The following is a 25,587-nucleotide window of genomic DNA, read 5'->3' as shown; positions in this document are numbered from 1 at the left end:
GTGGCTAAACTTCTCTTAGAGCATCTCCAAAGGTTAGCACCAAAAAAATCACAAAAGAGGAGTCTTTATCAAAATTTTTGGTGTTTTCATATTTTTGATTCCAAAGAGAAAACTAAAAAAAAAACTCACCAAATTAGATTTCATCACACCGGATTTCATTTATAACTCTCGTTTGTTAAATAGAATACGCTTGACAATCAACCAAAAGTCCAATTCTTAAACTCATATCACTGAATATTCTGTATTTTAACTGTATGGATAATCTGACTGTCTCGAGAGTCAGAGAGGTTTCCAAGTTCCTTGCGGTTTTCACACCCAATTCGTGAGGAGCAGTTCGAGATTCACATAAGCACTCTCACATCTTGAATAATAGCAGAAAAAAAAAAATTTAAATCATCAAGGGTCGTCGAAAAGGTTGGCGGCAAAGTAGGGGGCAATTTGGGTATCTTCTCGTTGTAACTATTTGGGTATACTTGATTACCCTAATTTTAGATCTGTTTAGAGAGAGAGGAGAGAAGAAATAAATCTTTTTTTTTTAGAGAGAGGAAAAAAAAGTATTATTATTATTATTATTATTATTTTTTATGTTTGAAGGTTGCTGGCCGAAAAATTAGCCGGTCGGCGACCTTCGCCGGTGAAGACGATGAGGTGGCGAGAAGATGAGGTGGCAGAGAGAGGCGATGACATGGAAGAGAGAGAGGAGATGACTAGTTAACGGAGTTATAACGGTAACTAAAAAAGGGGGTTAACTGGGTATTTTTGATGGCGTGTGGCTTCATGAAGTAATAAGATTGACATTAAAGAACCAAAAGTGAAGCGAACACTGATATTATCAAGAAATCGGTCGGTTATCTTGGAGATTTCAGTATGATTTCATATTTTAGGATCTTTATTTATGATCTTCATGATTTTTCATTTTGTGACCTTTAGGGTCGTTTCATTTTATTATTGTAATGTTGTTCTCCTTTCGACTTCATGTTGTAATTTACTTTTGTAAGTCTAAGGTTGTAATTTACTTTTGTAAGTCTTGTGTTGTACTCAAAGGAGCCAAAAGACTCAAAACCATGTTTACACGTATTGGATTGAACTCCTATGCATTAATGAAAATCCTGGTTTAACTCCAAAAAAAAAAAAAAAAAAAAATAGTATTGACGAAATACAGGGGTCAAATTTCAACTTGGTTGTAAATTGGGATTAACTCAAAATAAAACTTGCGTGCTAGGGAAGCAAGGATTAAAGTTCTTGTAAAGGGTGGAATTATTTTCCCTTTTCACCGCCTTTCTCTCTCTCTCTAAAATTCTTCTCTCTCGAAGTGCCTTCTCTAAATGACCACTCTCACCTAAACTCTCTCATCTTTAAATTTTGAAGGAGATAAACCCTCTCCACTTCTGCTGCTTGATTCCTTCCGTATAAAAAGTTCATGGCTGAAATCATCGAACTCATCGACCTTCTTCACGAACAAAAAGATAATAAAGATCTATATCAGAGACTTCGTAATGATTCGATCAAAGTAGGATTAGATAAGTTTTACTTAATCCTTCAAGAAGGTGTTCACCGGATCGAAGATGGAAAATTAGGGCTTCAATGTTGGAATGAGCTTCAGATTCATGCCGTTCTATCGGTTGCCAAGTCAATTGTTACTGCCACTCGATCTCTTTCACGTACTGAGCTTTTTCGTTTTTAATTTGAACTCTTTCTTGATTGATCAGTTTATATGAAAATTGAAGTGATTCATTTTCTTTGAAAAAAAATTTGTGTTCATTTCAAACAGTTGAGCGATTGGAATCTATACTTGTGGCGATTGTTGAACTGTCTTTGGAGTTTTCTACATGTTTTCTGGAGAAAACGAAGTTTGATGGTGAAGATTTCAGTCTCCAGGTCTGTGATTTAGGTTTTAATTGGATCTAGAATGATCTATATTCGTTAATTTGAAAATGCTATATCATTGATACATGTTTAGCTAATAATATAGCTTATAATGTACCTTTTAAGTATAGGCGACTTCTCATTTTTGTTAGGATGGCACTATTCTAACTCAGATTTAGGGTAGACAAGCCTTACTGATGTAAAGTGGTATGTCCTTATAATGGCAGTTGCTTGTTTTCTAGCAAGTGTAATCCACAATTTCAGTTCACATGGATCAGATTAATACGCCTGTAAAAGTAAAGTACCTGAGTCTGATATCATTGGGTGCTTGAAAGTGACAATATTGAATATAAAATAACACAGAATAAAGTAAAAGATGGTAGGTATGGAAGAGAGTTCAGGGATAGTCCCTTGGGGTAAGATTGGCTAGCCTAAAGTGAGCTTTGGTAGGATTGTTCTACCAGAGAGTACCGATTGAACTAATTGTGCTCTTATACTAGGTTACCAAAGACCAGCCGGGGTATATTGAGTCGAATGTTGCCAGACGGAAAACTATTATGATGGCAATATGGCACGAACATTAGATGTTGGGATGGATGGAAAGTGAGCCACAGGGTAAACATCAGAAACGATGGTGGATCTTGATCTTTGATATGGGCCGTCATTGAGTAAAGAATAACAACTCAGTAGGTGCCATTTTCATTGCGACTTATATCAATTGTAATATCCCACGATAGTGGTAATGGAGTAAAGGCTGTAAAATGACAGATGACTTACAGTGACGTGGATATGATATAAGATAGAGTTGATATTGAAGTAGAACAACTTCTGGATGGATTGTACACGATAAGGATTACTGAACTTGAAGTATAGTAATTATGTTCACTTTTCTTGTTATATTTTGCACTTGTCAACCGTCTCTCTCTCCCTCTCTCTATTGACTATGCACCCATTTGCTCTTTCATGCTAATTTTGTATCTCCATTGCAGAATAATGCGCTACATTTGCTGGAAATAGCGTTAGATAGTAGCATGGATAAAGAATCTGAAAGAACACGACCTTTCAATGTAAATAATATTGTAGAGTTGTTGCCTGTTGTTCCAGTAAAGTCTGCTGGTGTGGAATTAGATAAGCACATTAGATGCAGTATCCGAGGTGACCATACAGAATCATGGACAAACTTTAAATGTACTAACTTGCAAGTTTTATTCTTTAAGTTTTTCTGACTTGTGGTCTTAATGCATATTGGTAGAAAGGATAAGCTACTCAAGAGAAAGGCCAGCGGACTGGGGTTTCGTGTCTCTAGCTTCTGAATGCCTGCCACCTGATAGTTCTGCAACGTCTTCTACGGAATTTGGTGTCGTCCAGGATTTGGATAATATGATTTCCTTGTCTCAGCATAAGGCTGTTTTTCATGTGAGGTGTATGCATCGCCTTGTTATGCAGTTCAAAGAACTCTTTGAGCCCCCAGAGTCAATTGATGCTCAATTGGATGGTCTAAATTTTAATGCCAAATTATCATTTAGTTCCCGGGCTCTAAAGTTACTTGGGAATCTTAAGAGGACTGTGCCATGCGTTCCGTACGACTCTGACTTACTACAGGCGGTTGCTTGCTGTGCTGATGCGTTGCCCAGCTTATTCCGTCTGAAATGCGAGTTTGTAAACTGCAACCCATTTGTTGTTGTAAATGAGTATGAAAACCTCGTTCTGTTGGTGCTAGATGAGTTTCTTCAGTTTGTTGAACTCCTTTTCCAGGACGGAAACATCTTGCTAAATATCAAGGCGTGTATCGCTGCTTCTATGTTGGGTGTTTTGGATGCTGATGTATGGAGGTACGAATCCACTGCAGACATAAAACCCCCCCTTGCTTACTCCCCTCGTAGTGTTGTCCATCTCTTGAAGCTTATCGGGGATGTTAAAAAATGTGGTTCTCAGTCTCTTAATTGGCTGGAGAAATTTGACACCGACCTTTTTGATCGTGGTTCTGGTCATGAAGTTGATACTCCTTCATGTCATGTTAACTCAGAGAAGATCTCTTTGCTTAAGAGATACACATGTGACGAGTTGTTAAAGATAATATTTTCTTCATCAAATCAGTGGGTGGATAATCTAATGCACCTTGGATTTTTCCTTCATTTGGAAGAAGTGAAGTTAAAGCCTAAAATTGAAAGATCGTATTCCAGTTGTACAAAAGCTAGTGGATTGTCCGATCTGGAAAGTACTGTTGGCCACGAAGATGAAGCTCTGTTTGGGAACCTTTTCTCTGAAGCTGCTCGTACAGTTGGATCTACAGATGGTATTGAACTTCCTGCCTCAGCAACTTTAGTCACAAGCAGCTGCTGTATGCCAATTCAAGCAGCAACTGAATTATTAAGCTTTCTAAGACTATGTATCTTTTCCCCGGCGTGGAATTCTTCTCTCTATGATGAGGCATGCCAAAAGCTTCGTGAGAATCATATCAATTTCCTGCTTTCCATACTTCACTGTGAGGCCTGCTTTCATGAAGAAAAGGGTTCTGAAACTGGTGCGGCTTTGCCCTCCAAAAGAAAGACCGGACATATTAATGAGGTTTGTTTTGAGTTGCTTCGTAGCCTTCTCATCCAGCATGCTTTTTCTGATTCACTTGAAGAATTTCTTGTTGACCAAATACTTAAAGTGGAAGATGGTGCATTTGTCTACAATGATCACACTCTTAGCTTGGTTTCTCAGGCTCTTATTTGCAGGACGGGGTTGTCTCGTAACCAATTGAGAACAAAGATTTATGAGGGGTATGTGAACTTCATCACTGACAAGACTAAGATTGTTCGCTTGAAATGCCCTGGCTTGAAGGAAATTATGGGGATTCTTCCTTCTACTTTTCACACAGAAATTCTTTTTATGGCATTCCATTTATGTCCAGATACTGAAAAGGCATCTCTTGCTAACCTTATTTTTGCTTCCATTAAATCAACAGAGGCTCCTACAGCTGATTTTAGCGCTGCACAACTGTCATGTTGGGCTTTACTGCTTTCAAGGCTTATTCTAATAATGCGCTACATGATATTGTACCCGTCAACTTGTCCTTCTTGGTTGCTCCAGGATATAAGATCGAAGTTGAGTGAAGCCCCGGCTACTGAATCGTTTCTTCCTCGTTATGTAAATAATAATCTGATATCGTGGCAGTCGGTATCAATACGGAACATGATGGGGGATTTGGTTAAAGATGAGCCTACTATTGGAAGCTTAATTTCTCTACTAATTGATGTTGTTAAAGCTCCTGTTTCTGTCTGCAGAGATGATCAGGCTTTGCATAGTTTGTGTTTGACTTGGGATGAGATATCCTCCTCCTTTTCATGGATTCTGGAATTTTGGAAAGGGAAAAATGCTGAGGCAATCGAAGACCTTATGCTAGAAAGGTATATCTTTGTACTTTGTTGGGATATTCCAACGGCGACCTCTACATCTATGCATCTGCTCCCTTTGGAGAGGAACCTTCAGAGCTTTGATACATTAAGTGTGGAGTATTTCTTCCGGTTTAGTCATCTACTACTGAGCAACTCTTCTCTTGTTGTTAAGGATGTTAACTTTCCAGAAGTCATAGTTAGTATGCTTCAGCAGTTGGAGAAGTTGCTTGTACTAGACAACAACGACGAACTAGGTTGGGATTTCTTGAGGAACGGAGCGTGGTTATCATTACTGCTTTCTTTACTACACGTTGGCATCTTTCAGTATTCTGTAAAGAATGCAGTCCCTGGAGTGGATCCTCTCTGGAGTAAAGGCACATTGGGAGAGAATGACTTTTTGGATCTTGCTGAAGGCATGGTAGCTGGTGGTCATGGTCCTTTGGTTTTCAATGTACTGTCTTCCTTAATAAAGAGATGTTTGGAGTCTTATCATGAAGCTTTTGTTCGTACTTTCGATCATAGCAGATCTAGCACAGATAAATTTTCACCTCTGCTACTTTGCAAGCATACAGAATTCTATAAATATAACCAGGATGGCCTTCTAGAGAAAATTGGATCCAGTGAACGTCAGCTAGACTCTGTTTTTGGCCTCTTGCCAAGGTTAGATGGAATTATTACTAGAGGAGGAACTGGAGGCCTGGTTCATATTTTCCTAAGTTGTTTGCTACATGGTTTCCCGTCGCATCCGAGAAGTTCCAGTGGAGTTCTTCTTTCTTGCATTCTCACCATCAAAGGGATTGTGTGCACTTTAGATGGCTTGATCAAGATAGGAGCTGCTGGAAGGAACATTTTCGCAGACACTGGGATAGTGCACTCGCTCCTTGATACAGTGATGACTATTAAATCTGACAGGACTTTTGAATGCATTCATGGAAAATGTGAATCTATCTATCACAGCTTGAATAGTTTCATTAGTGGCCCAGACTACAGTTATCTCTTCGTATTGAAGCATATGGAAGGCTTCATAAAAGATATCAATTCTAGTGGAGCAATCAACAGCCCTACTCGTGAACAGTTAATTACTAGAACCATCGATTTTGTGGAGGGTGTCATGAAAGACCCATTGAAAGCTGGTGTATTTAACTTTTATTTGGGAACTGAAGAAGGTATATCTGAAGAAGTCAAGAAGCTTTATGCAGGGCAACGTGGAGACCTGTTGGTTTTTATTGATGCACTGGATGGATGTGATTCTGAATCAGTAAATGTGAAGGCTCTCAACTTCTATGTTGATCTTTTCTCTGGAGAATTTTCTCCTTCTCTAAAAGTGGAGGTTCAAAAGAAGTTCCTTGGATTAGATTTGGTTAGCCTATCAAAGTGGTTGGAAAAGAGGCTTTTGGGCTGCACATCTGAGATTGTAGATGAAATCAAAGTGAGCTCCAATTCACTGAGAGAATCAACTATGAATTTTATATTACAGGTCGTTTCCCAGCCTTCTGAACTTCAACTGAGAGAATTACATGGTCACTTTGTCGAAGCCCTGCTCATGTCACTTGATAATGCGTTTATGTTGTTTGACATTCAGACAGCAAAAGCCTATTTCCATTTTGTAGGCCAACTTTCAAATGATGAATCTTCAATGAAGCATCTTTTGAGTAGTACCGTGATGCTAATGGAGAAACTGGCTGGAAATGAGCATATGCTTCAAGGACTTGCATTTCTTTTGGGCTTTGTCGGCTCTGTGTTAAGTGATTGTGGGGCATATAAGCATAATCTGGACAAAGTCTCGGGAAGGGATTTATCTAGCAATCTTGGTGCGGGTTCTGTATTCTCTAGATCAGTGAGCTCAAGAAAAGAATCTGAGTCATTGATTCTTTCTGCAAATCAAGAAAGGGGTTCTGCTCCAATGGATTGTGATGCAACTTCCATAGATGAAGATGAGGATGACGGTACCTCTGATGGAGAGTTGGCTAGTATAGACAAGGATGAAGAAGATGATAGTAACAGTGAAAGGGTGCTTGCTTCTAAAGTTTGTACGTTTACGTCGAGCGGTAGCAATTTCATGGAGCAACATTGGTACTTCTGTTATACATGTGAATTAGTTGTTTCTAAAGGCTGTTGTTCTGTATGTGCGAAGGTTTGTCATCGTGGTCATCGAGTTGTATATTCTCGGTTAAGTCGCTTTTTTTGTGACTGTGGAGCTGGGGGTGTCAGAGGAATCAGTTGTCAATGCTTGAAGCCTCGCAAATTCAGTGGAAGCAATAGGGCACCAATCCGATCTTCTGGTGCATTTCAGCCTTTTCTACCCTTTTCAGAGGATGGAGATCTGTTACCTGATAGTGATACAGATCTAGATGACGATGGTTATGTTGGTGTAGACAGTTCCTTTAAGTTACCTATACCAAGGGAGGTGCAAGACAAAATCCCATTTCTTCTTGAACATCTTGATGTGGAGAGTCGGATACTTGAGCTTTGTAGTAAACTATTGCCCTCGGTAATTAGTAGAAGAGATTGTAACCTTTCTAAAGATAAAAAGGTAATACTGGGTGAAGATAAGGTGCTCTCCTACAGTGCGGATCTTCTGCAGCTGAAGAAGGCTTACAAAAGTGGGTCACTAGATCTGAAGGTAAAGGCAGATTACTCGAATGCACGGGAGCTCAAGTCACATTTATCTAGTGGTTCACTCATTAAATCTTTGTTGAGTGTGAGTACTCGAGGAAGACTTGCAGCTGGAGAGGGTGAAAAAGTTTCTATATTTGATGTTAGCCAGCTTATTGGACAGACCACAGCTGTACCTCTGACAGCGGATAAGACTAATGTTAAACCCCTTTCTAAGAATGTTGTACGCTTTGAAATTGTGCATCTTGTGTTCAATCCAACGGTAGAGAATTATCTTGCTGTAGCAGGTTATGAGGAATGCCAGGTCCTCACGGTGAATCCGCGTGGTGAAGTGACTGATCGTCTTGCCATTGAACTTGCGTTGCAAGGTGCTTATATTCGACATGTAGATTGGGTTCCGGGCTCACAAGTCCAACTATTGGTAGTGACAAACATGTTTGTGAAGATATTTGATCTATCCCAAGATAACATCAGCCCTGTTCACTACTTCACGCTGCCTGAAGATTCAATTATGGATGCAACACTAGTTGTGGCTCCTCAAGGTAAGATTTTTCTTCTTGTTCTGTCAGAACGTGGATGTTTGTTCAGGCTTGAATTGTCCCTGGCGGGTGATGTTGGGGCAAAACCATTGAAGGAAATCATTAGGGTTCAAGATAAAGATATGTGGTCAAAAGGTTTATCCTTGTATTATTCATCAACCTATAAATTGCTTTTCTTATCGTATCAAGATGGGAGTACCTTGATCGGACGATTAGATGCCAATGCAACATCTCTAAGTGAGGTGTCTGCTGTGTATGAGGATGAGCAAGACCGTAAGCTAAGACCAGCTGGATTACATCACTGGAAAGAATTGCTGGTTGGTACAGGCTTATTTGTTTGTTTCTCAAATATCAAATCAAATGCTGTACTTACCATCTCAATGGGCCCTCATGAGTTACTTGCACAGAATATGCGGCATACTGTAGGATCGAACTTGCCTATTGTTGGAATAACCTCTTACAAGCCTTTATCTAAAGATAAGTCCCACTACCTTGTTTTGCATGAAGATGGTAGCCTTCAGATATATTCACATGTTCCTATGGGAGTCGATTCTGGGGTTAGTTTGACTGCAGAACAATCAAAGAAATTGGGATCTGGTATTCTTAATCTTAACAATAAAACATTCGCAAGTTTAAATCCAGAGTTTCCACTTGATTTTTTTGAAAAAACAGTTTGCATCACTTCAGATGTGAAATTCAGTAGTGATGCTATCAGAAACAATGATTCTGAAGTAACGAAACGCTTGGCATCTGATGATGAGTTCCTAGAAAGCCCTAGCCCTGCAGGATTTAAGGTATGCTTTGGACATGGACATTTCTTGGTACAACATATATTTATGCTCATATGTTATTTGTTGATTTTTTAAATAACAGAAATCCTTCTAAGGTAATGGTTACTCTAGGTAGTTAACTTGTAATGTTAATTCACTACTGTGACACGAGTCGTCTACTGGGGACAATTACATGGCCTGACTAATAATTGAGAACCATATATATATACATACATATGTGTTGTATGTGTGTGTGTTTATTTGTACAGGGAGCTGCTACTTCAGGTGATACATGATATTGAAGTTAAACGTAATCTTTTGTGACATGATATTCAATGAATTTAATAGTTTCTCATTTTGTTTTTAACAGATAACTGTTTCCAATTCAAATCCTGATATGGTCATGGTTGGTTTCCGATTACAAGTGGGTAATACATCATCAAACCACATTCCATCTGAAATAACAATCTTTCAGAGAGTAATCAAACTTGATGAAGGCATCCGTTCTTGGTATGATATTCCATTGATGGTTACCGAGTCACTCCTTGCTGATGAAGAATTTATTATATCTATTGGCCCGACATTTAATGGCTCAGCAGTGCCTAGAATCGATTCTTTGGAAGTATATGGTCGACCAAAGGATGAATTTGGTTGGAAGGAGAAAATGGAAGCAGTGCTAGACATGGAAACTCATGTACTTGGTTCTAACTCGGGGACTACTGGAGTTGGGAAAAGGCGCCGCTCCATGCAGTCCGCTTCAATTCAGGAGCAGGTTGTAGCAGATGGGCTTAGACTCCTATCTAGACTCTATTCGCTGTGCAGGTCACATGGCTGCTCAGAATTTGAGGAAGTCAAGCCGGAGCTAAAGAAACTAAAATGCAAGCAGCTATTGGAAATATTATTTGAGAGTGACAGAGAACCGTTATTGCAATCTTCTGCCTGCCATGTTCTTCAAAGTGTTTTCTCCAAAAGAGAAATATACTATCATGTATTAACTTTCTACCACATTCAACGTGAATGTTCTCGCCCAACTCTTTTATCTGTTACCTCATTTAGTTGTTATTTTTGCTCAGGTAAAGGATACGATGCGCCTTTTGGGGATTGTAAAATCGTCACCTATGCTTGCTTCGAGGTTGGGAGTGGGTGGTGCAACAGCAGGTTGGGTAATTGAAGAGTTCACGGCTCAGATGCGTGCCGTGTCAAAGATTGCATTGCATCGCAGGGCGAACTTGGCACATTTCCTGGAAACAAATGGTATTTACCCATACCCTGATTTATCATAATACTGTGCGAGGTACTAATATCGAGTTATCGACTATTGTTTGCCAAAACAGTCAATATATTTCGGTTCCGAAACCGACTAGAGAAACTACTAATGATTTCTCTTGGCGTAATAGGGCTGAAATTGTAGGGGTTATGGTTGACCGAAGTTATAGAGAACAACATAAAATGAAAATCAGTAGAGAGAATCTGGATTAAAAGAGAAACTGTTTCTAAAAGGCAAAAAACAAATAGAGGGAGAGGAAGCGAACAAACCTACATTTTTCTCTATTTCCAATGTTTAATTTGGGTGAGAGATCGAGTATTTGAAATGTTGTTCGTCAAATATTCTGAGTTTTGGAAGTGAAAAGAGAGAGGAAAAGAGATGAACCAGAAGAGGGAGAAAGAAGAGAAAAAAGGGAAGGAGGGGACTGGGTATGCATATGCTGTTACTAGCCCTAATAACTATCTAAATAATTGTTTCCTAATTAAAGCTACATATGGCATTATAGGAAATTTTCTTGTTTAGATTTTGTAGAAAGCATTTATGCCCCTACAATTTCTTTTTAAGGCATGTGATGCTTCCACTGCTTTGGGGTTTACGTTTTTATGTGCTATTTCACATTGCTACCCATTCCGTCAGAGCACTAAGCAATATGATTTGAATTAGTTGATAACCATTTTCATTTACATGGTATTCTGAAAATTTCTATGTTAAATGCAGATCTGACCCGGCTAGTCACATTAAAAAGGAAAATGTGTGAAATTGATGAGTGAAGTAGTCAAACAAAATTATGCATTCAAATGAAAGATAGAGAATAGTATAACAATAAGCAGAACTAGGGTGTGAGATCCTATTTAATTTGTAATACAATATTGCTTCGGGACCTTTTTGTAGAATCTGATGCCAGTAACTTTTTGTAGAATCTGATGCCAGTATGTACTGTACATTCGGTTTGTAAAATGTAAAATTCTTTTAAATATTTAGTATGTCCTGTGTATTAATTAAGGATTTGATTCGGTTTAGGTTCTGCAGTAGTTGATGGGCTGATGCAAGTTCTCTGGGGAATTTTGGATATCGAGCAACCAGACACACAGACTATAAATAACATTGTCATACCTTCTGTGGAACTCATTTATAGTTATGCAGAATGTCTGGCTTTACATGGAAATGATGCAACAGGTGGCCACTCCGTCGCACCTGCTGTCTCATTACTGAAGAGACTACTATTTGCTCCATATGAGGCTGTCCAGACTTCCAGCAGGTCCTTATGAGAGCGATATCCTTACTATGTCATAGCTTATTTATTTATCATTTGACTAGTACTAACTTCGTTACCTTTCAGCTTGGCTATTTCGTCAAGATTGCTCCAGGTACCATTTCCAAAGCAGACTATGCTAGCTACAGATGATTTGGCGGAGAATGCAGCACCTGCACCAGTCCCTTCTGATATAGTCAATGGCACTGGAGGAAATACCCAAGTCACGATTGAAGAAGATTCAATTACATCATCAGTCCAGTACTGCTGTGATGGTTGTTCCACTGTTCCCATCCTTCGACGTCGATGGCATTGTACAGTTTGCCCAGATTTTGATTTGTGTGAGGCATGCTATGAAGTGCTTGATGCAGATCGCCTTCCACCTCCACATTCAAGAGATCATCCTATGTCAGCAATCACAATTGAAATGGAACCATTAGGTGGAGATAATAACGAAATACATTTCTCGATTAATGATTTAAGTGATGCTAGCTTGTTACCTGCTGTTTCCGATATTGGCCCGCACAGTTCATCTCCATCAATCCATATGTTGGGACCTAATGAAGCTGGAGATTTCCCAGATTCTGTAATTGATCAAAGAATAGTCTCTATATCTGCTTCAAAACGGGCTGTTAACTCTCTGCTTCTCCGTGAACTAGTTGAACAGCTGAAAGGCTGGATGGGCACGACTTCCGGTGTTCGGGCTATTCCTGTAATGCAACTATTCTATAGATTATCATCCGCAGTAGGTGGGCCGTTTATGGATAACTCGAAGCCTGAAAATTTGGATTTGGAGAAATTTGTTAAATGGTTTTTGGATGAGATCAATCTGAACAAATATCTCATTGCAAAAGCGCGTTCTTCTTTTGGGGAAGTTGTAATCCTTGTCTTCATGTTTTTTACTCTGATGCTTCGAAACTGGCATCAGCCTGGCAGTGACAGTTCTGTATTAAAATCAAATGTTATTACAGAGTCGCAAGAGAAACCTGTTCCCCAAGTTCCGTCCTCTACAGCTTCAATAGACGATCAAGAGAAAAATGAGTTTGCTTCTCAGCTGCTTCGAGCTTGTTGCTCTCTTAGACAACAAGCTTTTGTGAACTACCTTATGGATATCTTGCAGCAGTTGGTTAATGTGTTCAAGTCTTCCAGTGGAAATTCTGAAGTTGGAAGCCCTGGTTCTGGATGTGGCTCTCTTTTAACAGTTCGGAGAGAGTTACCTGCTGGAAATTACTCTCCTTTCTTTTCAGATTCATATGCCAAAGCTCACCGTACAGATATTTTCATGGATTACCACAGGTTGCTATTGGAGAACACTTTCCGACTGGTTTATAGCTTAGTTCGGCCTGAAAAGCAAGAGAAGTCAGGTGAAAAAGATAAGGTTCCGAAAAGTTCTTCCAGCAAGGATTTGAAGTTAGACGGGTATCAGGATGTTCTTTGCAGCTATATCAGCAACCCACATACAACTTTTGTCCGGCGCTATGCAAGAAGGCTATTCCTGCATTTATGTGGGAGCAAAACTCATTATTACAATGTCAGAGACTCTTGGCAGATATCGAATGAAGTTAAAAAGCTTTACAAACTCAAAAACAAATCTGACGGTTTCCGGAATCCTGTCCCATACGAACGAAGTGTTAAACTTGTGAAGTGCTTGTCTGTTGTGTCAGAAGTAGCAGCTGCCAGGCCTCGAAATTGGCAAAAGTACTGTTCAAGACATGGAGAGGTTCTGTCCTTTTTGATGAATGGGATATTCCATTTTGGTGAAGAATCTGTCATTCAGACGCTTAAACTTCTAAATTTGGCATTTTACACTGGTAAGGACATGGGTCATTCCATACAGAAACCCGAAGCAGGAGACGCAGGAACAAGTTCTGTGAAATCAGTTTCCCAATCAGCAGACTCAAAGAAGAAGAAGAAAAATGAGGATGGACACGATGAGAAGTCTTACCTAGATATGGAACAGGCTGTAGATATTTTCAGTGAGAGAGATGGACTGATTTTGAGGCAATTCATTGATTGCTTTCTACTTGAGTGGAACTCAACTTCTGTTCGTGTTGAAGCCAAGTGTGTTTTATATGGAATTTGGCATCACGGAAAACAGCCATTCAGGGAGACTATGTTAATTGCTCTCTTAGAAAAAGTTAAATGCTTACCCATGTACGGTCAGAACATTATTGAATACACAGAGCTAGTTACCTGGATACTTGGGAAAATTCCTGACAGTAGTTCAAAGCAACATGATGCAGAACTTGTCAGCCGATGCTTGACATCTGATGTGATAAGGTGCATCTTTGAGACTCTTCACTCACAGAATGAGCTTCTAGCCAACCATCCAAATTCACGCATATATAATACCTTAAGTAGTCTAGTGGAATTTGATGGATATTTTCTAGAAAGTGAGCCTTGTGTAGCCTGCAGCTGTCCAGAGGTGCCGTACAGCAGGATGAAGCTAGAAAGTTTGAAATCTGAAACAAAGTTCACCGATAACCGTATAATTGTGAAATGCACTGGAAGTTATACCATCCAGACTGTCACAATGAATGTTCATGATGCTCGCAAGTCGAAGTCTGTAAAAGTGTTGAACCTGTATTACAACAATAGGCCAGTGGCTGATTTGTCAGAGTTGAAGAATAACTGGTCCTTATGGAAGCGTGCAAAGAGTTGTCATCTTGCTTTCAACCAAACGGAACTAAAAGTAGAATTTCCTATTCCAATCACGGCTTGTAATTTCATGATTGAGCTTGATTCTTTCTATGAAAATCTCCAGGCTTCCTCCCTTGAGTCACTGCAGTGCCCTCGCTGCAGCAGGTCTGTTACTGATAAACATGGGATTTGTGGCAATTGCCATGAAAATGCATATCAATGCAGACAATGCCGGAACATAAATTACGAGAATCTTGATTCTTTCCTTTGCAACGAGTGTGGATATAGCAAATATGGCCGCTTTGAATTTAATTTCATGGCAAAACCAAGTTTCTCGTTTGATAACATGGAGAATGACGAAGATATGAAAAAAGGACTGGCTGCTATTGAATCTGAGTCGGAAAATGCTCATAGGAGATATCAGCAACTTTTGGGTTTCAAAAAGCCTTTACTTAAACTTGTATCAAGCATTGGCGAAAACGAAATAGACTCGCAACAGAAGGACTCTGTCCAGCAAATGATGGTCTCTTTGTCTGGACCGTCTTGCAAGATAAATCGCAAAATTACTCTTCTTGGTGTACTATATGGCGAAAAGTGCAAAGCAGCATTTGATTCTGTCAGTAAAAGTATCCAAACTCTTCAAGGGCTACGCCGTGTTTTAATGAACTATCTGCATCTGAAGCATTCTAATAGTGCAATGGATTCGGCAAGATTTGCAGTTCCGAGGTCACCAAATAATTGCTATGGTTGTGCTACTACATTTGTTACCCAGTGCCTAGAGCTACTGCATGTGTTATCAAAGCACCCAACCTGTAAAAAACAGCTTGTTGCAGCTGGAATCTTATCTGAATTGTTTGAAAATAATATTCACCAGGGTCCAAAAGCAGCTTGCGTGCAGGCCAGAGCAGTTCTTTGTGCATTTTCTGAGGGTGATCAAAATGCGGTGTCTGAGATGAATAGTTTAATACAGAAAAAAGTCATGTATTGTCTAGAACATCATCGCTCCATGGACATTGCACTGGCCACACGTGAGGAGCTACTGTTGCTTTCTGAGACGTGTTCTGTTGCAGATGAGTTTTGGGAGTCAAGGTTACGTGTTGCTTTCCAACTATTATTTTCTTCAATCAAGCTGGGTGCTAAGCATCCTGCCATATCTGAACACATAATTCTTCCATGTCTGAGGATTATATCTCAAGCATGTACTCCTCCAAAACCTGACGTGGAGAAGGACCAAACAACAGGAAAGGCTGCTCCCACTTCTTCGTTGAAAGACGATTCTAGCGTGAACTTTTCTGGCCTCGTTACTCCGGGTAAGACTGCATTGGATTTGTCAGAAAAACAATGGGATACGCCTCAGAAAACTCAAGATATCCAACTGCTTAGCTATAATGAATGGGAGAAGGGGGCTTCATATCTTGATTTTGTCAGGAGACGTTATAAAGTATCTCAAGCAGTCAAAGTTTCTGGCCAGAGGTCTCGACCTCAAAGGTCCGATTTCCTAGCTCTGAAGTATGCTCTTAGGTGGAGACGGCGTGCTTGTAAAAAAGCAGCTAAGAGTGATTTATCAGCATTTGAGCTGGGATCATGGGTCTCAGAATTAGCACTGAGTGCTTGTTCCCAATCTATAAGGTCGGAGATGTGCACTCTTATTAGCTTACTCTGTGCACAGAGTCAGTCACGTCGCTACCGGCTTTTAAACTTGCTCATGGCATTACTACCTGCAACTTTATCTGCTGGCGAAAGTGCAGCAGAATACTTCGAATTGCTCTTCAAGATGATTGACTCGGAGGATGCTCGACTATTTCTGACTGCCAAAGGATGCTTAAAAACGATATGCAGGTTAATAACCGAAGAGGTGGGTAATGTGGAATCTCAGGAGAGAAGCCTCCACATTGATATCTCACAGGGATTTATCCTTCATAAGCTTATAGAGCTCCTCAGCAAATTCCTCGAGGTCTCTAATATCCGCAGCAGGTATGCACTTCCTACACTTCCTCTTTTTTGCGTTGTTGTTGCTGTATTCCAAATGGTAAAAGGAATTAGATCTAGTCCTGCATGCTGTAATGTAAATATTCAGGACTAGGCATGGTTTGGATCCCAGTTTCACCCGGGGCTGAAACTGAATGAATCATTTGGGTCTTTATCTTTCTCATTTTTATACAAAATAAAAGAAGTCGGGTACTTGGCTCAAAGTTTCCTGGTTCAGTTTTGATTGTGCCTGTCACTGGGTGCAGCCAATGCATGGTTGTTTCATTAACACGTCACGACCTTGGTGGACTGAAGTTCTGTACTGGTCATTTCTAGCTTGTTTGATTTATTGTAGACTACTTCGCTGTTCCACTCCTATACCACTATATGTAAGTTTTTTTCTGAGCTGGCCTGTTCGATGTTATGATAGGTTCATGAGAAACGACCTTTTGTCTGATATACTGGAGGGTCTTCTCGTTATTCGGGGCCTGATAGTGCAAAAGACGAAGCTGATTAGTGATTGCAACCGTCTTCTAAAAGATCTTCTGGACAGTTTGCTTCTTGAGAGTAGTGAAAACAAACGTCAATTCATACGCGCCTGCATATCTGGGTTGCAGAATCATGGGAAGGAGAGGAAAGGACGAACATCTCTGGTAAGGGAGTAGCCTTCTGATGACTATATCTTTTTGGGAGTGGAAACAAATTCTTCTTCATTGTATACAACTTTTTTCAAATGCTGAAGTATTTTGTACGGAACGGCTGCAGAAGTTTTTGCACTAATTCGTAACTTTTTGTGAATATGCTTGATATCATACTATGACAGTGAGAAGTGGGTGACGTATTGTTTATCTATACTTTTGGTTGACTAAGTTTTAACCTTTTAAATGCAGTTTATTTTGGAGCAGCTCTGCAATATGATCTGTCCGTCAAAGCCGGAGCCTGTTTATCTTTTGGTTCTAAACAAAGCACACACCCAAGAAGAGTTTATTAGGGGATCAATGACCAAAAATCCATACTCAAGCACTGAAATTGGTCCTTTGATGCGGGACGTTAAGAACAAGATCTGCCACCAACTAGATTTATTAGGTCTTGTTGAGGATGACTATGGCATGGAGTTGCTAGTTGCTGGAAGTATAATCTCTCTTGATTTGAGCATCTCTCAAGTTTATGAGCAGGTGTGGAAAAAGTCACATAATCTGTCTCCAAATACAATAGCCAATTCAGCTTTTGCGTCTCCCAACACATTAACAGCTGCTAAAGAATGCCCACCTATGACAGTTACCTACAGACTGCAGGTACGTTTCACCGCTCAAAGTATATACTTGATATTCATATTTCTGGATCTTGTAGTTATGTATTTGCTACATGCTGCGAACTTCACCTTTTTTCCATTTAAACGAGCTGTCTCAGTGAGCAGATGTGGAACAAAGAAGGGTTAAGTGTTGACCAATCTGCCCGCTTGTCTGGAATCTTATATATTCCAGAAAGAAGACTTCATTTTCTCAACTTGAAAAACTTATTTGCGGGTACACTTATATATTAGGTCATTGTAGAGGCAGGTTAACTGGATCTCTCCTACTTATTAGTATGAAAATAACTCAAAAAAGAAGTAAACAAGATGAAGCTGCAAATGAAACAGAATTACAAGTATCTCAAATAATTGAGATTCCTCTGTGCTATGTATTGTGACTAGTGCCCTGTTTCTCTTCCTAAAAAGTTCATTGCCACTCATTTGGTAGAGGCTAGAGAATTCAGCACAGTTTGGCTAATATTTCATTGCTAAAGCTCGTCCAAGAATGCTTATCCATTCCATTCTCATTTCTATCCTTTTTTTTTTCTGTATTTTTAGGGATTAGATGGTGAAGCTACGGAGCCCATGATTAAAGAACTAGAAGACGAGAGGGAGGAATCACAGGATCCTGAAGTCGAATTCGCAATTGCAGGTGCTGTTAGGGAATATGGTGGTCTGGAAATTATTTTGAGCATGATCCAGGTTAGTGGATATCTCACAATAATCACTATACTTCTATTATTAGTCTCCAGATGTTTTGTCTTGGGCGATTAGCCATGCAGTCTCAGGAGGGGTAGTTATACTTCGTGTCACTGTATTGTGCATCTGATGTGAACACTTTTTTTAGGTGCCTTATTCATTGTTTGTCTTGGGCGATTAGCCATGCAGTCTCAGGAGGGGTAGTTATACTTTGTGTCACTGTATTGTGCATCTGATGTGAACATTTTTTTTAGGTACCTTATTCATTTATGTGTTGTCTACTAATCTTTAGAGTTGTTATCCAGCATATATTTTTGTAGTCCTAATAGAAAACTTTCACATTGTTTGTCATCTATCATCCTCTGTTTCTCTGTGCTGTCGGTAATGGTTGAGGAATAATTTCACTGCCAAACTACATAGTGTTTAAGGCTCCGATTGGTATTCCACTGTTCGGTAATTTTTTTATGAATGTTCCGAGTCTAGTTTATGCTTTAGTGTCCTTTATAACTTAGACTCTTCTATTTATTTCCTTTCTTGGTACCATTTTATGCTAGGTTATTATTGTCTGCGACATAAAATTTTGATTAATCTATATTGTTAATAGTAATACATCTAATCTTAAAAATCTGAAATTACAGAATCTACGGGACGATGAGTTGAAATCTAACCAAGAGGAGTTGGTATCTGTGCTCAATCTGCTTATGCACTGTTGTAAAATAAAAGAGAACAGAAGGGCCTTGTTACGGCTTGGAGCTCTAGGTTTACTTCTTGAAACTGCAAGGCGTGCTTTCTCTGTAGACGCAATGGAACCAGCAGAAGGCATTCTTTTAATTGTAGAGAGTTTGACAATGGAGGCAAATGAGAGTGATATTAGTATCACCCAGAGTGCCCTCACAGTTACTAATGAGGAAACTGGTGCAGGTGAACAAGCAAAAAAGATGGTGCTTATGTTTTTGGACAGATTATGTCATCCTTCGAGCCTCAAAAAGTCCCACAAACAGCAGAGAAACACTGAGATGGTGGCGAGGATCTTACCTTATTTAACTTACGGAGAGCCTGCTGCAATGGAGGCACTCATCCAGCATTTCAACCCTTATCTCCAAGAGTGGGTTGAATTTGATCGGCTTCAGAGACAACACGAGGATAACCCTAAAGATGAAAGTTTAGCTCAACAAGCGGCTAAGCAGAGGTTTGCTTTGGAGAACTTTGTTAGAGTGTCTGAGTCATTAAAAACAAGTTCCTGTGGAGAGAGATTAAAGGACATCATTATAGAGAAGGGGATTACTAGTGTTGCAGTTAGTCACTTGAGTCAAAGCTTTCCATTAGCTGGTCAGGCTGGCTTTAGATCAAGTGCCGAATGGTCACTTGGTCTGAGGCTGCCATCTGTACCATTGATCTTGTCTATGTTGCGGGGCCTGTCAAAAGGACATTTGGCTACTCAAAAGTGTATTGATGAAGGAGGGATCTTACCACTGCTTCACGCTTTGGAGGGTGTATCTGGAGAAAATGAAATAGGTGCAAGGGCTGAGAATTTGTTAGACACACTTTCTGATAAAGAGAAGCAAGGCGATGGGTTCTTAGAGGAGAAGGTTCGCCAGTTGCGCCATGCTACCCGGGACGAGATGCGACGTCGTGCTCTGAGGAGGAGAGAACAGTTGCTCCAGGTAATTTTTCGTTTTCTATTTTTGCCCCATATAGTTTAGAATTTATTGGGAAATCATTTAGAAGAACAATCATGATAGTTAGCAATAGAGATGACGTTCGCCAAAGATGTCTCTAGTTTGGTGGGTTAAGCGAAGTGGACTTCTATAATGGAGAAGGCTCATTGAGTAGAACATTGTTTGTGCTATTTCCCATAGGGATAATGAACCTTCTCATGATTAAGAGGAGAGTTCCTGCACCAATTCAACCCAAAGGATAAGATGAAATCCATTAATCTATTGCGTTATTTTAGAGTGAAAAACACAGGGAAACTAAATAACTTAATGGGGTGTCTGTTCTCCCCTTGCTGGTCTATGTTTTCAGTAGTGGATGTTTTAATGATCTGAAGTTCAGATTAACCACGCTACTGTAGTAGGAAGATAATTCGATAATTCTCATGACGAATGCAAAGACTTCCACCTGCACTCCATTGCATGTGAATTATATGCTTTTATTTCTTGATCTTGTAACTAGTTTGTTTGAAAGTTTCTTCCAAGAAGTGTTGAAGTAATCATGAAAATTATGTTTCATTTTGGAATTTTGGCTTACTGAATAACTGATACTTGTATATATTTGCAAATGGAAACAGGGTCTTGGAATGCGGCAGGAGCTGGCTTCAGATGGTGGTGAACGCATTGTAGTTTCACGCCCGATCATTGAAGGCTTGGAAGATGTGGAAGAGGAGAATGGGCTGGCATGTATGGTGTGCCGAGAGGGCTATACTTTAAGGCCCAATGATATGTTGGGCATTTACTCGTACAGCAAACGCGTGAACCTTGGCATAGGAATTTCAGGGAGTTCTCGCAGTGATTGTGTTTACACAACAGTTAGTCATTTTAACATCATCCATTACCAATGTCATCAGGAAGCCAAACGAGCAGATGCTGCTCTTAGGACTCCAAAGAAAGAATGGGAGGGAGCTACACTCAGAAACAACGAGACCCTTTGCAATTGCCTGTTCCCACTGAGAGGCCCATCTGTTCCCGTGTCTCAGTATGTACGATATGTTGATCAGTACTGGGACAACCTCAATTCTCTCGGACGTGCAGATGGAAGCCGTCTCAGGTTGTTGACCTACGACATTGTTCTGGTACGGAAAGTTTTTTCCTACTTAACTGTTCACTTCTTTCATTATCTTACATGCAAATTTGCATACTATATACATGTTTCGGTTCTTTGGAATGGTAAACTTAATAATCATATTATATGCTTCAATCATACAGATGCTCGCCCGGTTTGCTACAGGTGCTTCATTCAGCACAGACAGCAAAGGTGGTGGTAAAGAGAGCAATTCTCGTTTCCTCCCTTTCATGATTCAAATGGCTTACTACCTTCTCGATCAAGGAAGTTCTTCAACTCAGCGTCGACTTACTGCCAAAACAGTCTCAGCCTACTTATCAGATTCCAAGACTCCAATTCAATCTGGGATCCGAACTCAATCTGGAACTGAAGAGACAGTTCAATTCATGATGGTTAACTCACTCCTGTCCGAATCTTATGCACTCTGGTTAAACCACCGTCGTGCTTTCTTACAGCGAGGAATTTACCATGCATATATGCAAAACACACATGGTCGATCCATGCTTCGTATTTCCTCAGACCCAACAACTCCATCAAAACCAGAAGCAGGAACAACCTCCAGAGATACCGATTCAAGCAACCTATTTTCTGTAGTTTTGCCAATGCTTACTTACGCTGGTTTAATTGAGCAGTTGCAACGTTTCTTCAAGGTAAGCAAATCAGGAACTGAAACAGTTGTAGAGAGAGAAGGATCGTCTTCGTCGAAGGAAACAGAATCAGAACTGGAACCTTGGGAGAAGTTGATGAAAGAAAAACTGTTGAATGTTGGAGAGTTATTAAGCTTTTCAAAAGAAATGCTTTCCTGGCTCGACGAAATGAATTCTGCATCAGATTTCCAAGAAGCTTTCGATATAATGGGAGTTCTGCCTGATGTACTTTCTGGTGGGTTTTCAAAGTGTGAGGAGTTTGTTCAGGCAGCGTTGCATGACGGCAAAAGCTAAAAGAATAAGTACTTAAAACTGTGAAATGATTCTGGTGTATACATTCTTTGTTCTTAAAGTGCATGTTTGATTGTGATTTATGAGTCATGGAAGTTCCAATATTATACAAACATCTCTCTAAACTTGCACTCTTTACTTCTACCGAATCATTTCCTTGTATCCGAAGTTCTTCGAAATTAATAATAAGAAAGCTCCAACAGACTTAAACTGAATAAGCTTCAGCTCCCTATGTAATGCGAAGACAAACCAATGTTTGCCCCTATTATGTCGGAGAGAAATGTTACAAGTCGAAGTCTACTCTGGACCTAAATAAAATCAACCATCTTTATTTTCAGGTCAATTCTTTCTATTTCGAAGATTTTTCTCCACTTTCTTGGACGGTTGATTCCTAGGCAGCTCTTGAGGGTCTACTTTTGTAGCCTATTTCTTTCATTTTTTCTATGTAAAAGTGGCATATTCTTCGTATGTGTTTGAACAACCACAACACGGTTCGTTCAGATTGTTGTTCTAATGAGTGTCCTAAATGCACATTTTCTTAAACTAGTTCAACCACAAGAAATGAGTAATCAAACCATAAGTCTTATAATTTTAGAAGAGTTCAATGAAGTATAATGAGTATGGAATTTTTTCAAACAGATATCAATGATTAACCTCAACAACTTAAAATAAAACACAAAAAAAAAAAAAAAAATAATATAATATTACAATTAACAAGTCAGAAGAACAAACACTAGTAAATTCAAGCAAAACAATCACAAAAAAAAAAAAGGAAGAAAAATTTACAGACTAGACAACCATTCTAGGGTTTTTTTTTTTTCTGTTTTTGTGAAGTTCCCTAATACAGTATATATATATATTTGCAGTAGAATTAATGATATATAATTATGGAAGATAAAGTGGGTGGTCATTATCAGTCCATTGATTACTTTGACTCCAATAAGATTGATCAACAACTGTACCTGGTAAATCAAATAATCCTAATGAATTATTGTTATTAGTATTATTATTACTTTGTTGCCAATCTAACGCCGTTAACTCTCCGTTACCTGTAATTCTGTTTGTTAATCCATTTTGATCATAAAACCCTTTCAATTCATCAACTAAACTCATAGTCGACGACGTTGTCATCTTCAGTTCTTCCGACGGTCGGATAACTTCATCTTCCTGCTGCTGCTTCTGATGACTCTGACTCTGATATTCTTGATGATGGTGATGTAATCTGAACGGTGATATATCGGAAAGATTAAACCCAAAATACCCTTGGTTTGATGAGTCATTCATCAAATTAGTAAAACTTCCAGATTCTGCGAAAATCCCATTATTACCAGTTAAATTCTGATCAAGATTATGATTTAACTGCATAATTGAATTCTGGGTAGTATTCTGAGATATAACAAGACCAGATGAACTAGACCCAAAATTGAAAATCCCAGCACAACCAGAAGAACCACCACCACCGGCGCCGGCAGTGGCGGCGGCGGAAGTGGTGGAAGAAGAAGCAGCAGCATCAGTTGTAGTGGTGGCGGTGAGACTAGAACTATCACTACTAGAACGAGAAGTAGTAGTTGTTAATTTAGTAGTAGTAGTAGTAGTAGTATTATCTTTATCACCACCATTAATAGAATTTGTTGATGATTTGGGTTTTGATCTTTTAGTTTTCCGGCAACCACCACCGACGGGAACATTACGAAGAACACCACCTTTAGTCCAATAACGTCTGCAATTTTTACAGAAATGTCTAGGTTGAGAGAGATTATAATTATTGTAGTAACAGAATTTAGTATTGAGTGAATCACAACGAGGGCATTTCATTGCTTGATTTGGAAATGGCCTTAATCTTCTCTCACTACCAAATATTCTTCCTCCTCCACCTCCAAATCCTCCTCCACCTCCACCACCACCAATAGAGATTGATCTTAGATCTTGCATTCTTCTTCAAATTTATTAGTAGTAGTAGTAGTAGTAGTAGTAGTAGTAGTAGTAGTAGTAGTAGTAGTTGTAGACTTGTAGTAGTAAAAAACTAGCACAAAAACTTTGAGGGAAAAGAGTTGATGAATTAAGAAGATTTCATATCTAACTTTCTCTCTCTGCAAATTTGATATCTAACTTTCTCTCTCTCTCTAAAAAATCAGTTGGAATATTAAGTTCACCATGTAGTCTTCTTCTCTCATTAAAAATATCTTATTTGGTGAGAGAATGATTTTTTGTGTTAATTTTTAAATGACCAAAGTAGCCCTAGAATGTTCATGAGGCTTACGTTTTTAGTGATTATGAAAGAAAACTTCTACCTAAAAATCCAAACAACATCAAATCACATTATTTTGTTAAGTGAGGTTGTTATAGTTTCATCCCTTCACTTAGGTCTTTTGGTAGAGTAGTGCATCTACTACCAAATTTTAGAGGTTATAGATTGGATGTTAAGAGGGGGTGAAATTTTATGGTTTATTGATTCTTTATTTATAAGGATATAAATTATGTCTTCATTTGCTTGTATAAACATGTGGTTTTAATTTGGAATACTCCACCATTTTTTTTCTTGGATTGATTTCTATTGGGTGGGATACCTTGTTACGAGTAACTCACATTTTTGCGTTTAGTACCCTAAAAACTTCAAATTTTGTTTTCTAATTATTTATTACAATAATCTCAAATTTTTTGCGTCCAATCTTTCTTATAGTTATTTACTTTGTTCAGAACTTCAGATACAGAAGACAAAGAGGGAGAGGTGCTTATAACATGTGTGAATACATTGATAAGCTATCATCTCCCCTCTCTTCTTGCAACTAGTTAAAGGGCTAAACTTACAGTTGATCAAACTTTGGAGTTACAAATGTGAATAAGTAACATTTTAGTTTTTGGGGGCATTATAACATGTGAATACGTCCATAGGCATATTGGAGGTTTAAATACACAAACTGTAGATACACATGATAGTACCACACTATCCATAGTAATGAGCACAATGTGATCACAAAATCTGCGGAATAAATGATATGATTTTCCTATGGCATTTCATAATATCGTAATGCATACCCTATCTTAAAACTATACTATTATAAGACTTAATGCATTAAATTCTAAGATTTTAAACTATTTCCATGACGGATTAAACTTGTATAAAGTTTGTTTAGTGTAATTACAAATTCATTATAAAGATTGAACAAACACAAACAACAATGAAATTTATATGCAAACTATGAAAACTGGGTTGCTAACCCTTGAAACTAAGTAGTTGTTTTAAATATACTCATATTTGTTCGCGTGCATGTAATAAAAGCACAAGATTAACCACTTCTTGCATTCCAAGTAAATTACTACTTATGTGACCATAAGAACATGTTCAGACATACTCTACACATACATCCTATGTTGCTTGTCGTAATTCGTTGTCTAGTGAACTAGAATCATCAAAAACACGAATCACAACAAGTCACATAGAACGTATGTCTAGAATATGTCTGGATTTTCTTGTTGGCTATCGTTTTTCAGAATTAAAATAAAATTCTAAAAATAGGCTAGAAATCTGATGAAATTGGGTTAGATGATTGTTTGGACTGTTTTTCATTGACAAAAA

General features: G+C 38.9%; 2 protein-coding genes across 2 annotated transcripts; one reads left to right on the top strand and one right to left on the bottom strand.

The window, feature by feature from the left end:
• The first annotated feature begins 1,179 nt into the window (after positions 1-1,179).
• BIG (auxin transport protein (BIG)) lies at positions 1,180-22,225 on the top strand. Its single transcript, XM_086637166.1, has 14 exons — positions 1,180-1,661; positions 1,772-1,878; positions 2,856-3,021; positions 3,119-9,198; positions 9,545-10,162; positions 10,248-10,428; positions 11,462-11,699; positions 11,781-16,307; positions 16,732-16,954; positions 17,192-17,596; positions 18,151-18,294; positions 18,930-19,955; positions 20,582-21,082; positions 21,216-22,225. Exons 1-14 carry the CDS (start codon positions 1,421-1,423, stop codon positions 22,011-22,013), a joined length of 15,255 nt encoding a protein of 5,084 aa, XP_086493292.1. The 5' UTR covers positions 1,180-1,420; the 3' UTR covers positions 22,014-22,225.
• A 474-nt stretch (positions 22,226-22,699) lies between these two features.
• Positions 22,700-24,155, bottom strand: OBP4 (OBF binding protein 4). Its single transcript, XM_086637167.1, has one exon. The coding sequence runs from the start codon at positions 23,940-23,942 to the stop codon at positions 22,896-22,898; it is 1,047 nt and encodes a 348-aa protein (XP_086493293.1). The 5' UTR covers positions 23,943-24,155; the 3' UTR covers positions 22,700-22,895.
• Between the last annotated feature and the right edge of the window lie 1,432 nt (positions 24,156-25,587).

This window comes from Eschscholzia californica, unplaced genomic scaffold (genome assembly GCF_041429995.1).
Source record: "Eschscholzia californica isolate CP2 unplaced genomic scaffold, dmEscCali1.0.p SCAF_4, whole genome shotgun sequence".
Taxonomy (NCBI): Eukaryota; Viridiplantae; Streptophyta; class Magnoliopsida; order Ranunculales; family Papaveraceae; genus Eschscholzia; species Eschscholzia californica.
The sequence above is the reverse complement of the archived record's forward strand: the minus strand, read 5'-3'. Positions and strand labels throughout refer to the sequence as shown.